General features: G+C 47.9%; 1 protein-coding gene across 1 annotated transcript; it reads right to left on the reverse strand.

Annotated features, from left to right (window-relative positions):
- Positions 1–11,237: 11,237 nt before the first annotated feature.
- Positions 11,238–13,939, reverse strand: LOC136537680 (protein NRT1/ PTR FAMILY 5.6-like). Its single transcript, XM_066529637.1, has 4 exons — positions 13,640–13,939; positions 13,324–13,541; positions 12,694–13,220; positions 11,238–12,411 (listed from the first exon to the last, which is right to left on the reverse strand). Exons 1-4 carry the CDS (start codon positions 13,776–13,778, stop codon positions 11,532–11,534), a joined length of 1,764 nt encoding a protein of 587 aa, XP_066385734.1. The 5' UTR covers positions 13,779–13,939; the 3' UTR covers positions 11,238–11,531.
- Between the last annotated feature and the right edge of the window lie 611 nt (positions 13,940–14,550).

Consider the following 14,550-nt stretch of genomic DNA (forward strand, 5'->3'; position numbering starts at 1 on the left):
GTGATCAAGGATGGTATTTAACATGGGTTGTTGAATTTCTGTCCACTCGGTAATAAAATCAGCCAGGGCTTGAGATTTAATTGCCTTCTGTGGGGTGAAATCGATATTGAGAGCACCAAGTTCAACTGCCTACTTAGATATATGCCCTATTGCATTTCTGTTGTGTAGGATGTCTCTAAGTGGGAAATCTATCACCACGGTAATCTTGTGGCTTTCAAAATAGTGGTGAAGCTTGCGTGAAGTGATCAGGAGGGCATAGAGTAGCTTTTGCACATGCGGGTACCAGATTTTTTATTCTGACAGTACTTTGCTGATGTAGTATATGGGGCGTTGTACTTTATATACACGCCCTTCTTCTTCTCTTTCTACGACAATCGTTGTACTGATCACAGTAGAAGTTGTCGCAATGTACAGTATTATGTCTTTGTATTTCTTCGGAGGTGTGAGAATAGGTGAGGATGTGAGATATGCCTTGAGCTTCTTGAAAGCTTCGTTGGCTTCTTCTGTCCACTCAAACTTGTCTGTCTTCTTTAGCAATTTAAAGAAAGATAACCCTTTTTCGCCCAGCCTTGATATGAAACGATTGAGGGCCACCATGCAGCCTGTTAGTTTCTGCACATCTTTGACACTTTGAGGAGGGCCCATCTCTGTTATGGCTCGAATCTGCTTGGCGCTTGCTTTGATTCCACGATGACTGACCAAGAATTCGAGTAGTTGTCCTGAAGGAACTCTGAATACACACTTGTTTGGGTTCAATTTTCACCTCCATCTTTTTAGGTTTTTGAAGGTTTCCTTTAAGTCTTCAATTAGTGTATCCGGGTTCTTTGTCTTTACTACTGCGTCATCCATGTATGCTTCTATGTTTTCGCTGATCTGATCACCGAGTCATGTCTGGATAGCTCTTTGGTAGGTGGTACCAGCATTTTTGAGTCCGAATGACATGGTTTTGTAGCAGTAGGCATCGAATGGAGTGATGAAAGATGTCTTGCTCTGGTCTTGTTCCTTTAATGCGATCTGGTGATATCCTAAATAGCAATCAAGGAAGGATAATAGGGCAAACCCTGCTGTTGAATCAACTATCTGATCAATGCGTGGTAGCCCGAATGGATCTTTCGGGCAGTGTTTGTTGAGATCTGTGTAGTCAACACACATGCGCCATTTGTCTGTATTCTTTTTGTGTACCAAAACTGGATTTGCTAGCCAATGTGGATGGAAGATTTCTCTGATGAATCCGGCTACTATTAGTTTTGTAATTTTCTTTTTAATTGCTGTCTTCTTGTCTAGTGAGAATCGTCGTAGTCGTTGCTTCACAGGCTTGGAGCCTTCATGGATATCAATTCTATGCTCAACCAACTCTCTTGGGACCTCTGGCATGTCGACCGGCTTCCAAGTGAAGATATCCTTATTGTCCCAAAGAAAGTTGGTGAGCGCGAGTTCCTATTTTGCCGATAGATGGGCGTTGATGGTTGTCGTTTTTGAGGGATCACCGATGTCTAGGTCGATTTGCTTGATGTTGGCTTCTTTTGGTGGTGCTAGGATGTTGGGTTTTTTAGCTGGTATCTCTAGCTCTTCTAGGCTCATTTCTGCTGCAACAGTGGTTATTTCTTTTCTTCCATCGTTGGCTTATGCTTTTGCTGTAATTTGGATTGCCTGAACATCACAGTCAAATGCGCGCTTCAAATCACTCTAAAGAGAGAGGACACCGTTGGGCCCTGGCATCTTAAGCAACAGGTACAAATAATGTGGTATTGCCATGAATTTTGCTAGTGCTGGGCACCCAAGGATTGCGTGATATGATGAATCGAAGTCCATAACTTCAAACTTGATGAACTCTATACGGTAGTTCAAGGGAGTCCCAAAAGTAACCGGTAGAGTGATTTGTCCAAGTGGCATTGCTGCCTTGCGGGTACTATGCCATAAAAAGGTATGCTTGTTGGTGTGATCATCCCGATAAGTTGTAGTCCCATCTTTTTTAGAGTTTTTGAAAAAATGATATTGAGTCCGGCTCCACCGTCGATTAGTACTTTCGTAACAGTCATACCGGTAATGGTTGGATCTAAAACCAGTGGGTAATGGCCTGCGTTTCCTACGCTGGTCTATTGGTATTCTCTTGAAAATTGGATTAGATATTCTGACCAATTGAGATATCTTGGTGTAGCCGGTTCTGCTGCCATGATGGTTCGTAATGCTAGCTTTTCTTGATGTTTGCTTCTGGAATCTGTAACCCCAGCAAAGATTACTGCTACTGTCCCCCTGGATTTTTGAAATCCCTTGTCTTCGTGGTTGTCTTCTTCTTTTTTCTGATTGCCTTCTTTGGTATTCCCCTTACTATCTTTCCTCGTGTATCGATCTTTAAAGGTGTAGCAATCTCCGATGGTGTGATTTCCTTTGGGGTGCAAGGGGCAACACATGTTTTCAATGTCGTCATATCTTTTGAGCTTTGAAAACTTCCTTGATTTGTCAGTCACTGCTACGGTGTTGTCTAGACCATGTTTTCTTTTCTGATGTCTGTTGTTTCGAGGATTTTGCCTGTCTGGGTTGTCTCTGTTATTTCTATCCGGGAATCTTTGTCGTGTCTTTTCCTCTGTGGTAATCATCTTTTCCACTGTTTGTCTGAATTCTTCATTGTTTCTTAGGTTTTCTTTGTAGAAATCTTGAAATTGCCACCTAGCCATGATTCCATGAGAGAAAGCCTCGATTACTTCTTGTTGGGTGATGTCATATACTTGAGCTCATAGTTTGCCAAATCGTCGATAATAATTTCTGAAACTTTCCCCTCCTTTCTGCTTGAGTTATTTTAGCTCTGCGTGGGTGATTGGGTGTGTAATAATACCTGCAAAATTTTCACAAAAAGCTCTTTGCAAGTCCTCCCAATTTCTGATTGATCCTAGATTCAATTTGTTAAACCATTGGAGTGGCATGGTTTCTAGGGCCATGGGAAATAACAAGGTCTTGATGTCATCATCTCCTCCGGTCAATTCAATCGATTATGAGTAAATCCTGAGCCATTGCTTTGGTTTGGTCTTGCCATCATACTTGGAATGGTTGGACGGCTTGAACTTGTGAGGCAATCGTATTAAAGCAAGTCTGTTTGTAAAATAGGGGAATCTATCATACGTTCTGGCTTCTGTGTATTCTGATTCGGCGTCCCCTTCTTGCCAACTGTTGTCTTGGTGAGAATAGTTTTGCGTGGCTATCCGAGTAGGTGCATTGCTTCTGGTCTTTCTTGGTTGTTTGACTCGGTCGTTTTGACTATAGTTTCTTTTACTTTCTTTGTTGTGACTTCCACTTGGTCCAAGTCTCTCGAAGGCGGACTTCCTTTGATTTTGATCTTTCTGCTCATGAGATGTTGCCCTTCCATTGTGCATCCTAAGGACTGTTGATCGGAGGAAGTCCTAGAGCCGTTCTTGTTTTTCATTAGGATATGAAGTCGCCCTGAGTTCTTCTAGTGCTTCTCGGATCTTATCGTAGGGTGTATTCGCTGCTCATCCTTCTTTGACCTCTCGCTTTGATTTTCTTCTATTGTACTCGGCTAGGTCTGACTCATATTTGATCCAAGTTTCCTTTCACTGCTTAGCATGGCGTTGACGTCCTTGTTTCAATTTGTTCTTTCTCTCTGGCTTGCCTCTGACTCTTAGTCTCACCATCGTGCCCTTGGATAAATGGTGATATGTTGGATTCAGATTCATCTAAAGACCTGACATCGGGTGCTTTTGGGGTGGACTAATGGTGATCGAGGATGGCGAATCATGAACACTTCTCGAGCGTGAGTTGTTCTATCATTAGCATTGGTTTTCGTACTATCAGAGTTGTTGATAACTTCAGTAGAGGCTTCTAGGTCGTAGATCGAGTCTCCTTCTTGGTAGGGTAGAATCGTTGTTGTCGTATCATCGACTAGTTGGGTGCCACCATCCTCAGGAATGGAACCTGACCAGTGGACGATGCAGTCTTGAGATGATATAGTTAAGACGAGATCTTCCTAGGCTCCTTTTAGTGGCATTCTAAGCACGGGATTGGTGGATCCTTCGGGCCATGTCTGATAAAATGTTGCCATGTTGTGGAGTCCGAATGGAAGAGTGCCCGACTTCTTTAAAGTGCTCTAAGTGAACTCCGAGTTGTATCCTTGATAGGTTGACATCGTGCCTCGAAGCCTTGTCGGAAAAGAACTTGGTTTTCCAAAAGAGCTCGGATAAGACTCCGTCTCGGAAGTAGAACTTGAGTTTGAATCGGATGCATGAAACTGTGAAATCTGAGTCGGATCGGATATCGCGATCTACATGAATCTTCCAGCAAGTTGATCTGTTGTTGCCAAAATGAAAAGGTCTTGATGATGATCTGAATCTTCGAGGAGATAGCCTTGGAGCTTGCCATTGTCATCTGCTTCGTAGATCCATGAACCGAAGATGAAGGTTGACCCTGTCGAGGAAGTCATGTTGTCGAGGTCCATCGAGCTCTCGGATGCAAAGTCACTGAAAGCCTCTACCTGGCGCGCCAGCTGTCGATGTTTGACCACCGATAGCCTGCCACGAGGGTCCTCGGGGCAGTATGTTCGGGTTTCGGTGTATGCAGAACTCGACAGTTAACGTAAGAGATAGTCGATTTATCTTGGTTCGGACCCTCGATCTTTGATCGAGTAATAGCCTACGTCCAGTCGACGTTAGCCTTTGCGTTGGATTGATCGTAAAGTGTTGTGTCGTACAATTGTTCTCTGAACTCCCGATCCAAGGAACCCTACCCTCCTTTATATAGTCAGGAGGCCAAAGTCCTAATCGGTTTACAATGAAAGTTCCTAGTAGGATTACAGAATAATACTGCTACTAAGATTACAAGGGAAGAATCCTAGTTAGACTAGATCTTCTCTCTTCCTTGCGGGGTATCCCGTGGGTCCCACACTGACAAGGTCCCCATGCGCTGATGATGATTTTTATTCCCACCCCACACATGCACCCGCCCTGTCGCAGCGCCCATGCGTCCAGACAACTTGCTTCGGCCCCCGCAGCATGCCATGTTCACCTAGATTCGAAGCCGCCCGCCTCGTCCCGCACGTGCACCCCACCCCCATCATGCCTCGACCGTTGGCCTCCAGCTCACCACTACCCATTCTCCGGTGTGCGTGCCGTACCACCATCCCTCCCTGTGCCCGTTGACTCTCCAAATAGTATGAAACACGCGCAACATGAAACATTTAAATACAACATTCGTAGAAAATGGATAAAACATTTAGAATATACATTTTGCAACATATGTGTGAAACATATGCAATATCAGATAAAACACTTGCAACTTGCCACCATGAAAACATGCACTGCAACATAAGCCTGAAACAACTAAAACATTTCGAATATATTCTTGTAACATATGTGTGAGACATGTGCAACATCCAGATCAGAACGTCGCAACATGCGTCTGGAACAAATGAAACATTTTGAACAACACCTCTGAAACACTTGCAACATGCCTCTAAAACACTTGCAATATATGCAACATCCCTGATTTACTTGCAATATCCATATGAAATAATTGTAACATACCTCTGAAACACTTGGAATATGTGCAACATCCCTGATATACTTTTATAATATCCATATAAAACAATCGCAACATGCCTCTAAAACGTCCGAAACACTTGAAACATACGCTTGCAACATATGCTTCCATCGCAACATCTCCTTGCTGAAGTCGTGCATCACGGTGGCTACAGCGTTGTTCATGTGTTTTTTTTCTCTCGAATACCCAAAAGAGTTTCGTGGTTCATGTGTACATAAGGGCCCCAATTTTTTTGTTTCACCCTAGGCCCCTAAAAATTCAGGAGCGGCCCTGGGTGGGATAAAACGGCCCATCCAAATGACACAGCAGCCTGTTGCTCTTGCGTGTCGTGGCTTCTTCCCCATGCCCGCAACTCCCTCTTCCCCGCACTCGTGGCTCCCACACCACCTTCTTCCTCAACATCGGCATCGACCTAACCCGCGCTCCTCTTCTTCCCCGCACTTCTCACCCATGTATGCAACACTCGTTCCACCTAGGATGACTTCATCCGTGAGATGTTTAGAGGCAAGTAGAGCCCATACCTAGAGGGTATATTTCTTAGTGTGATCATCCTGTCTCTAGCTGGCTTTGAACCAAACGCAAAAGCAAGATGGGATATCCACCTGAGACCATGTCATCTCTGGAACCAGGAGTTATTTAAATATTTTTATTTAATTTAAAATATAAACGAAATAAGTCATGTAAATGCACTTAACATGTATAAACTCTAGATGTAGAATTTTGTACTGGTAAGCACCTCCAAGAAATCTACAAGTTTCCTAGGGCCATAGCTATGCCAAACAAGGTGGACTTGTGCATCCATGCGTGAGAGCGGGCGTCCATGCAATGCAACACCAACGTGAACAGTCTACAGAGCTACGCGCACAGAAGATCGGGGTACGGGACCACGGCGACGAGGAAATGTTAGCAAACAAGAGAGAGAGGATATGCAGCCTGTTTGGAAGACCGTATCGTATCGTGGATTATTTATTGTTGGCCGATTTGGTGTGAGAGAAAAACACTATTCTTAGCTGAAAATTTACGATCGTTTATGAGTAAGTGAACAGGCTGTATGGACGGCCACGTACTCCCGCATTCCCAATTTCCTTTCCAGCCACAGGGCTCCTTCGTCCTTCCCTTCCTCCACTCGCTTCGCTTTTACAGTGAGTACTTTTCTCTTCAACCGAAATCAACACGCAGGCCAGAACGCTTACAAGTACGTATTTGACTTGACCTGAAGAATGGAGGCAAGAAAAGCGTGCTCCTCCGGTCCGCACGATCGTCGGAGGGGATATTCCCTTTGCCACCATGGCTTTGCCCACCGCTTGGCATTGCATTAGCAGCCGTAATGCAAAGTTTAAGAAACAAACACCCCGGCGGCATGTGCATGCGGACCACGTTTCAGCTAGGGTTCGTCGCCTCAGCTCAATCAATTTGTTAAATTTAAACCAGTCGTGGTTACGCGGGAACGTATAGATTCGGCGGAGCTAAAAAAAATGCTGCTAAAAATTAGATGAGATAGAGTTTGGATCGTTAACTAATATATATTTTATTCAGTTCTAAACTATAAGCCGTTATGATTTATATATCCCATCCATCCCAAATTATAAGTCATTCTTACTTTCTAGAAAATAAAAGCACCTCAAGTTTGATAACATTTATATAATAAAACAATAACATTTATGATAAAAAATAAGTACCACTAGATTTTTTATTAATTATGTTTTTATAGTACATCTATTTGTATATGTCCTAAGTCATTGTAATTCTCTATATAATTTTGGTTAAACCTGACATGCAAATTAACTTATAATTCTCTAAAAAAATTTAAAATAACTTACAATTTGAAACGGAATGAGTATGTAGCAAATTTGAAACGGAAAAGTTAGTTCATATGTCATACCTATCATCCAGCCTATTAGCGGGGAAACAGGGCCTTACGTTTTTTCCGTGCGTCTACGAATCTGATAAGAATCTTTCAAAACGAAAAAGAATCTTATTACTTGGCCTGTTGGTGCATGTCAGTGCTCAGTGGTCTTCTTTAGTTGTTCTGGCTGGGCTCCCCATCCACTTCTACGAGGGGAGTGGTGTGACTTGTACTCGATTTCCTATTTTCGTCAAGATCAAAGTCATATATAATTTACCACCTCTCCGTCCAACTCTTTCATTTTTTCCCCGAAAAAGAAATACTTTTAGGGGATCTCCGTCCAGCTCCTTGTCGGTATCGCCGTGTCGGCGTATCAGCACGCGCAAACGCACGCACTGCTTGGCCTCGAGCGCACAGGGGAAAGAAAGGCCCATGGATTCGTAGTTTGGGCCGAAAACAAAACAGGATCAACTTTCTTTCACGGAAGAAGCGAGCTCCCTTGCCGTTAGCTAGTTTTACCCAGCCCAGCAAGGCTCACCAGATTCGCGCGCCAACGTGCACGTTTTCCATTTACGAATTAATAATTACTTTTTTTTGCGAAAAGGAGAAAGCTCTATTGATTACTCACGAAAAAAATTACATTCTTTCGCAATCAATGACTCCACGCATTGGGTAACCTGCGCATGCCACACTATTGAGTGTGATGTGCGTTTCACCAACTGTGCGAGTTCATGAGCGACTTCATTTTGCTCTCTCCTCACATATTGGGAGCTCACCTCTGATAGCATTCTAGACATGTTTTATACCATTTACAATAAAAGCGAGTTGCGATTTATCCACACCTACACGGCAAGCAGCTAGAACAACCGATAAGCAGTCAGACTCAATAATGGTTTTACTCTGTGACTATTCCAAAGCTAGTCGCACCCCTACTAAGCAAGCTAAGCCTTCGATCTCCTCTGCATTCATCCCATCAAAGATGGCCTTCGAAGCACAAAAAATAGCCATACCTGCACTGTCCCTTATCACAATACCAATGCCCGCACGTCCAATTTCTTGATAAAAAATCCATCGACATTAACTTTCACCCTTCCTTGTTCAGGAGGCTTCCATCTTTCTGATAATATATATAGGAGGCTAGTTCTGGTTTCGTACTTTGTCCGGACCACGTTGGAGTTTCCAGCTGCGGATCCAGAAAAAAATATATAGGAGGCTTAAAAAAGTGCAAGATTAGAACAACATAAGTCCATTTTATCTAAAGATGTAGTAGTTTATAGCGATTTTATACGAAAACAAGTAATGATTCACGGTGAGGAAAATGTTATTTTCTTTCCAGTTTCTCACATTTTTAGTTCATCACAAATGACAATCTCAATTGAAAATGTGATGCTCAGCTAATGTCGACTAAATTTCGCTCAAAGCAATTACCAGAAGCTAATTAGTAATTACAACAGAATTGCCACGCAGCTTTGTCACCATTGCATATGGCCTTAATAAAATGCCAGAGAATTAAAATGTGCAATTAAAAGCTAATTAGTAATTACTATACAAGAGAACGGCCCTGAATATTTTATATACGTGGGCAATTTCTCTAGCATTTGCTATTTTGCTTAGCCTTCGGGCATTGATTGGTCTGGTTGATGCGGTGCCGTGGTTACTGATGTTTGCCGTTCCCAGTGAGCCAGATGCTGCACAAATACAGACAACAAGACAAGCACAAATCAGAGAAAAAAAAAACAAAAATTAGTAACTTAGGACTCCGCTAGGGCTAGTTACTAGTTGAGCTAAAAATTAGCTCAAAATCCATCAAGGTTGGCTAGCTAGTTGGTTAAAAACTAGTTGAAGACTTGTTTAAAAAATTAGCCCCCCTATATTAGCCCTGTTGTTTGGATACACTAGAGATAATATGGGCTAATTTTGAGCTAGCTAGTGATTAGCTTTTGTATCTAACATGCCCTTAGTAATATAGTATCGACGAACGGACTAATGGCTGGCCGGCCGCCTGGACTAGGCCGCTGGCCTCCTAGAACCTCCGCACCCACACGATGCTGGCGGGCATGGCACTAACGGCTGGACGCCGTGGCACCGCGTCACCGCCCGCACCTCCGCTTCCGCGAGCCGTGTTTGCATCTGGATCCGCCCCTTGCCCTACGCCTCGTTCACCCGCGACCGCATGTCACTAAATCCGTGCAGCCATCGATCGTCGTCTCCGCTAGCTCTAGGGCTACGAACACAGGATGACATGAGTCTCAAGGAGGACGGGGGTCGGGAGTTGCTCTCGCACAGTTGCTGCGCTAGGCTCACGAGAAGATTCCTCAAGCCCAAAATGCATGGACCTTGTTGGGCTATAACAAATCCAATAGTCTAGGAAGAAGTAGGCCCATAGCCCAAGTCACGGCCAAGGAGTCATCTTCTAGCTTCAGACGAGAGTTCAACCGAGTTCAGACCTTCGGTCTTGAACCCATTGCAGGGAGCTGCCAAAACCCCACGGTCGCCCCGGTGCAGGGGTGTCGTGATCACCATTGCAGTTCCTCCGGCCAATGACAGCAGAGACGTACCACTACCGTGGTCGCTACTCCCTATGCGACAGGAGCCGCCTATGGCGGAGCACCGCCGCACCAAGAGCGCTTGATCTGAGGTGACACGGGAGCCAGGAGGCCTAGGACCACCCGGCAGCGCATCATGATGTGACACGGGCTCCATGAGATCATTGGTGGTAGGGGGGCTCGAGCCCCCTGCCCCACCGCTAGATTTGGCTCTGGGCAGACAAATCCGAGGGAATCCTCACAAGCATGGCATGGGCGGGCTCTTGCGTCCTTAACATGCATGCAAGAGCAAAGGCTCAAGGGGTAGGGACGAGCTCGAAGACTGCAGGGTCTTCCAGAATGGACAAACGACGAGTGCGCTGCTCGACGCCTCGCTTCCGTCGGGCGTCGGTGTTTTGGGCGCACTGCTCGACGCCTCATGTCCGCCCCACCGCTGGATCGATGGCGGTAGGGGACTGAGGGGGTCCATGGGTTCAGCGGTAGGGGGGCTTGAGCCCCCCCTCCTGCACCCTAGGCAGAGGGGACTCGTTGTTTGGGCAAAAAACCAAATCATTTTTCGTTCACGTAAGAATTGAGCTCGCTTGCAATTAACTAGTTGGAGTTTCTAGCTAGTTTTACTCAACCTAGCAAATCTCAACAGATTCGCGCGCGAGTCCAACTGAGAAACTAGTTTCGTCCCATGAATGGAGCGTTCCATCCCAACAACTCGACGGCCTCTTTCCTCCAGTTTCTTTTCTTCTTAGCCCATTGCCAGTTTCTCACCCCAAGGCCCAAAGGCCCAAGTCCTGAACCTGATGCCCGCCACGGCACTGCGGCGGCGCCACCCGCAGCAAATTTTCTTTCCTGGTGCCGGTGGCATCCGGGAATGGAATGTGTGCCGTCATAGCCTACGGTGCCCCACAGTTATCGCCGAGTAGGCGATGAGTGCCGACGTGCACGTACGTTTGCCATTCTTCTTTACGAAGGAGTAGTTACTTAGGCCCTGTTTGGTTTCCCGTAACTAAAATTATTAACTACTAAAACCAATGACTAAATTTTAGTCACTCATGTTTGGTTCTAGTGATTAAATATGACTAAATGCCATTAAAACAGTTCAATAAAGACCAAACTATCCCTAATGAATGCCCAAATCAGGATGGGGACCAGTAATAATGAGGGGCAACCCTTGTCCACTAGACACTTTAGCCCACTTTTAATTATTCTTAGGTGACTAACTCTTTTAGTCCCTTTTTAGTCAATTTGTTTGATAGTTTAGTAGCTAAAATAACTAAAGTTTAGTAGCTAAATTTTAGTAGGGGTTAAGCAAACAGGCCCCAAACTCATGCATGTGATAAATCGCTGCTACAAACGAACCAGACAGCAGACAGCTTGCACTTGTACACGTACATTCCACGACGCGCCAGCCAGTCGTACACCAATCCTTGCGAGTTGTGTGACACGACACAGTGACGCACTAGAGCAACAACACGATCGACACTTCTTATACCTAGATATAATTACTTAGCCGCTAATAATAATATCAACACGATGATCCTGCAGCTAGCTACTAGTGGCATGTGCATGCATGGTTTGGTTCCATGACCACACCGTAACTACGCGGCGACGAAGCCGGCGGCGCACTCGACGTCGTCACCGGCGGCGGCGGACTTGTCGTCGCCGACCCTGCCGGCCCTGACGGTCTGCTTGTACGAGCACTTGGTGGCGACCAGCGCGTAGAATGCCAGGTTGACGGCGCCGATGCACGCCAGCAGCCAGTAGAAGAGGTCCAGCCTGCTGTGGTTGAGGTCCTTGGCGAACCAGCTGGCGCGCCCCCCGCGCGAGCTGGCGCGGTCGGCCGCCGTGATCACCAGGCTGCTGAGGAAGCTCCCGGCGCCGATGACGCTGAGGTAGAGGCCAATGCCCAGGCTGCGCATGCCGTCGGGGACCTGCTCGTAGAAGTACTCCTGCAGGCCCACCAGCGCGAACCCGTCCGCCACTCCCATCAGCGCGAACTGCGGCACCAGCCACAGCACCGACGGCGGCCGCGCGGCGGCCGAGGCCGCTGACAGCAGGCGCCGCCGCTCCACCGCCGCCGCCACGCCCATCCCCGCGATGGCGAACGCCATGCCGATGCCGACGCGCCGCAGGATGCTGATCCCGCGCTCCCCTCCCGTGGCGCGCCGCAGGTACGGCACCAGCGCCTTGTCGTAGGCCGCCACCGTGGCGATCATGGCGAGCGCGGACAGCGCAAAGATGGACGCCGGCGGGAGCTCGAAGTGCGGGCCCAGGCGACGGTCCATCACGCTGCCCTGCTTGATGAAGAACGTGGACACCTGCGCCACCGCCATGCCGAACGGCAGCGTGCACACCCAGATGGGCACCATCGCCAGTACCAGCTTCGTCTCCTCCACCTGCGTCACCGTCGCCAGCCACCACGGCCCGAAAGCCTCCTCGCCGGCGCCGGGCTCCACTATAGCCGCCCTGTCGAGGAACCTGCAGCACGTACCATACGTCACGCTCAACCACCGGTCCACCGCTCATGCTTCGACTGCTCCTTTTGCTTTTCGAAGATCTCTTCCACATTTGCTCGCCCAGGAGCAGCAAAAATGGATGAACTCGGCTCGCGATCACGAGGCACTAGCGACTGTTGCGTCAATTCTAGGGAGCCATTGCATTTCGTGATCGCTTTTTGTTTACGCGCCCATCGATCGTGAAAGGTAAAATAAAGGCCGTTCGATCGGGGAATGGAAAGCAACGTCAGTGAGTTGTTGTTACCTCAGCTGGTAGGTGTGGCAAAGCAGCCTTTTGTTGCCACTCTGCGGCGACCTGACCTCGTACAGCTCGTCGGCGTCGGCCAGCAGCGGGAGCCGCCTCTTCCGGAAGGCGGTGACGAGGACCTGGAGCAGCGGCGTGAGCGGGCTGCCCTCGGGCACCCTGTATCGGTAGGACCGGCGGCCGGCGAGGAAGACGGCTAGCGAGGCGGCCATGACGGCGGCGAGCACGACGGTGGCGGCGCCCCATCCGACGCGCTCCTGCGCGTAGACGATGGCGGTGACGCCGAGCAGGACGCCCGAGCAGAGCGCGCAGTTCCACCAGTTGAAGAAGGACATCTTCTGCACCCGCTCCGCCGCGTGGGCCTCGTCGAACTGGTCCGCACCGAAGCTCTCCAGGGCCGGCTTGTGGCCGCCCGTGCCCACGGACACCAGGTAGATGCCCGCGAAGAAGAGCGCCTCGTGCAGGCGCGGCGAGTGGTCGGGCCTCAGCCCCGGCGCCAGCTGCGCCGTCGCCAGCACCGTCAGACCCTGCGTGCATGCGAGGAAGAGAGAGGAGGGGGGAATGTGAAGCCGCAGCTGCTGCCGGTTGTTTGTGTCATGGCGAATGGCGTGCGAGGAGGGGGATGCTCACCAGCAGGTAGACGGCGGTGGAGTAGACGACGGTTGAGAACCTGCCGAGGTAGCCGTCGGCGAGGAAGCCGCCGAGCAAGGGCATGAGCGTGGTGACGCTCATCCAGTAGTTGGCATTCTTGGCCGCCACCTTCAGCTCCTCCTGCAGCACCTTGGTGAGGTATATCATCAGGCTCGTGGCTATGCCGAAGTAGCTCAGCCTCTCGCTGAACTCAATCACTACATGGCAAAAAGAAGAAAGAAACCCCATGTAATTAGGAAGAACACCCCGCGACAATTGATCGATGCGTGCAGCTCAATCTAACTAAACTACTCACAGATGATGAACATTGCGGCCTTCCACGACCCGGTGGTGGCGCAGGAGGGAGACCTCCCGCGGTGATCAACGGAGGAGTCGTGCACCCAGACCTCGTGGTCATCGTCCACGACCCCAACCTCCAAGCTCTTCTTCTCCATCCTAGCAACAAAACACTTCGATGAAAAGACAGGCTGAAGGTCTCACTCCCTTTAATTTGCTAGTGAAGAGGAGGGTTTTTGTTTGATCTATCTATCTAGTAGCTGACCAAAAAATGCAACAGCATTGTTCATGCCGCTCTTGGAGTGAGGCTGATAAGAACTGGGTGTGGTCAGGTCTTTATATAAGATATAAGATAAGAGGCAGGGGGCGAGAAAGGAGCAGGGAAATGGGAAAGAGGGGAAGAAAAGGCAGGCGCCGTTCACAGTGGTCGCCGTTGTGTTGAGGAGAATCGAATCGAGCAAAGGAGAGAGGTGCCTGAGCCTGACGGTATGTATTTTTTCCCCTTCTTTTTTGGGGAGAAAAAACAAAAAAGAGGCGAATCCGTGGAGGGAATTTGATAATGTGGCAATTGTTGAGTAAGGACTAAAGAGGCAGCACTAGCTCTCACTAATGGATGGAGATCGCAGGCCGGCACTAGCTCACTAATGGATGAAGATCGATTGCAGGAAATCTATCCGTACAAAATCTGTAGTATCAGCAAATTGATATAGATGTGCCCGTAGTATACTAACTCTAGCAATATCTCCGATCCTGCTTTGCTGAACTGAAGAAGATATTATATATACAAATAAACAAATGGATCGACCTCCGATTATCGTCCAAGAGCTGCATCTCGGCGCAGGCAACGCCAGTTCAGTTTTCCTGGCGCCCGAAGTCCCGAACCGAATGAAGTCAGAGGTGAAGACGCCAGCCATAACATTCATCGGCAGC

Source organism: Miscanthus floridulus, chromosome 2, assembly GCF_019320115.1.
Source record: "Miscanthus floridulus cultivar M001 chromosome 2, ASM1932011v1, whole genome shotgun sequence".
NCBI lineage: Eukaryota > Viridiplantae > Streptophyta > Magnoliopsida > Poales > Poaceae > Miscanthus > Miscanthus floridulus.

Excerpts from the sequence above, each read along its gene's own strand:
- LOC136537680 (XM_066529637.1), bottom strand. The coding sequence starts at position 13,778 with ATGGAGAAGAAGAGCTTGGAGGTTGGGGTCGTGGACGATGACCACGAG. Across the intron at positions 13,542-13,639 it reads GGCCGCAATGTTCATCATCT|TGATTGAGTTCAGCGAGAGG; the intron begins GTGAGTAGTTTA and ends TTTGCCATGTAG. Across the intron at positions 13,221-13,323 it reads CCACCGCCGTCTACCTGCTG|GGTCTGACGGTGCTGGCGAC; the intron begins GTGAGCATCCCC and ends GCATGCACGCAG.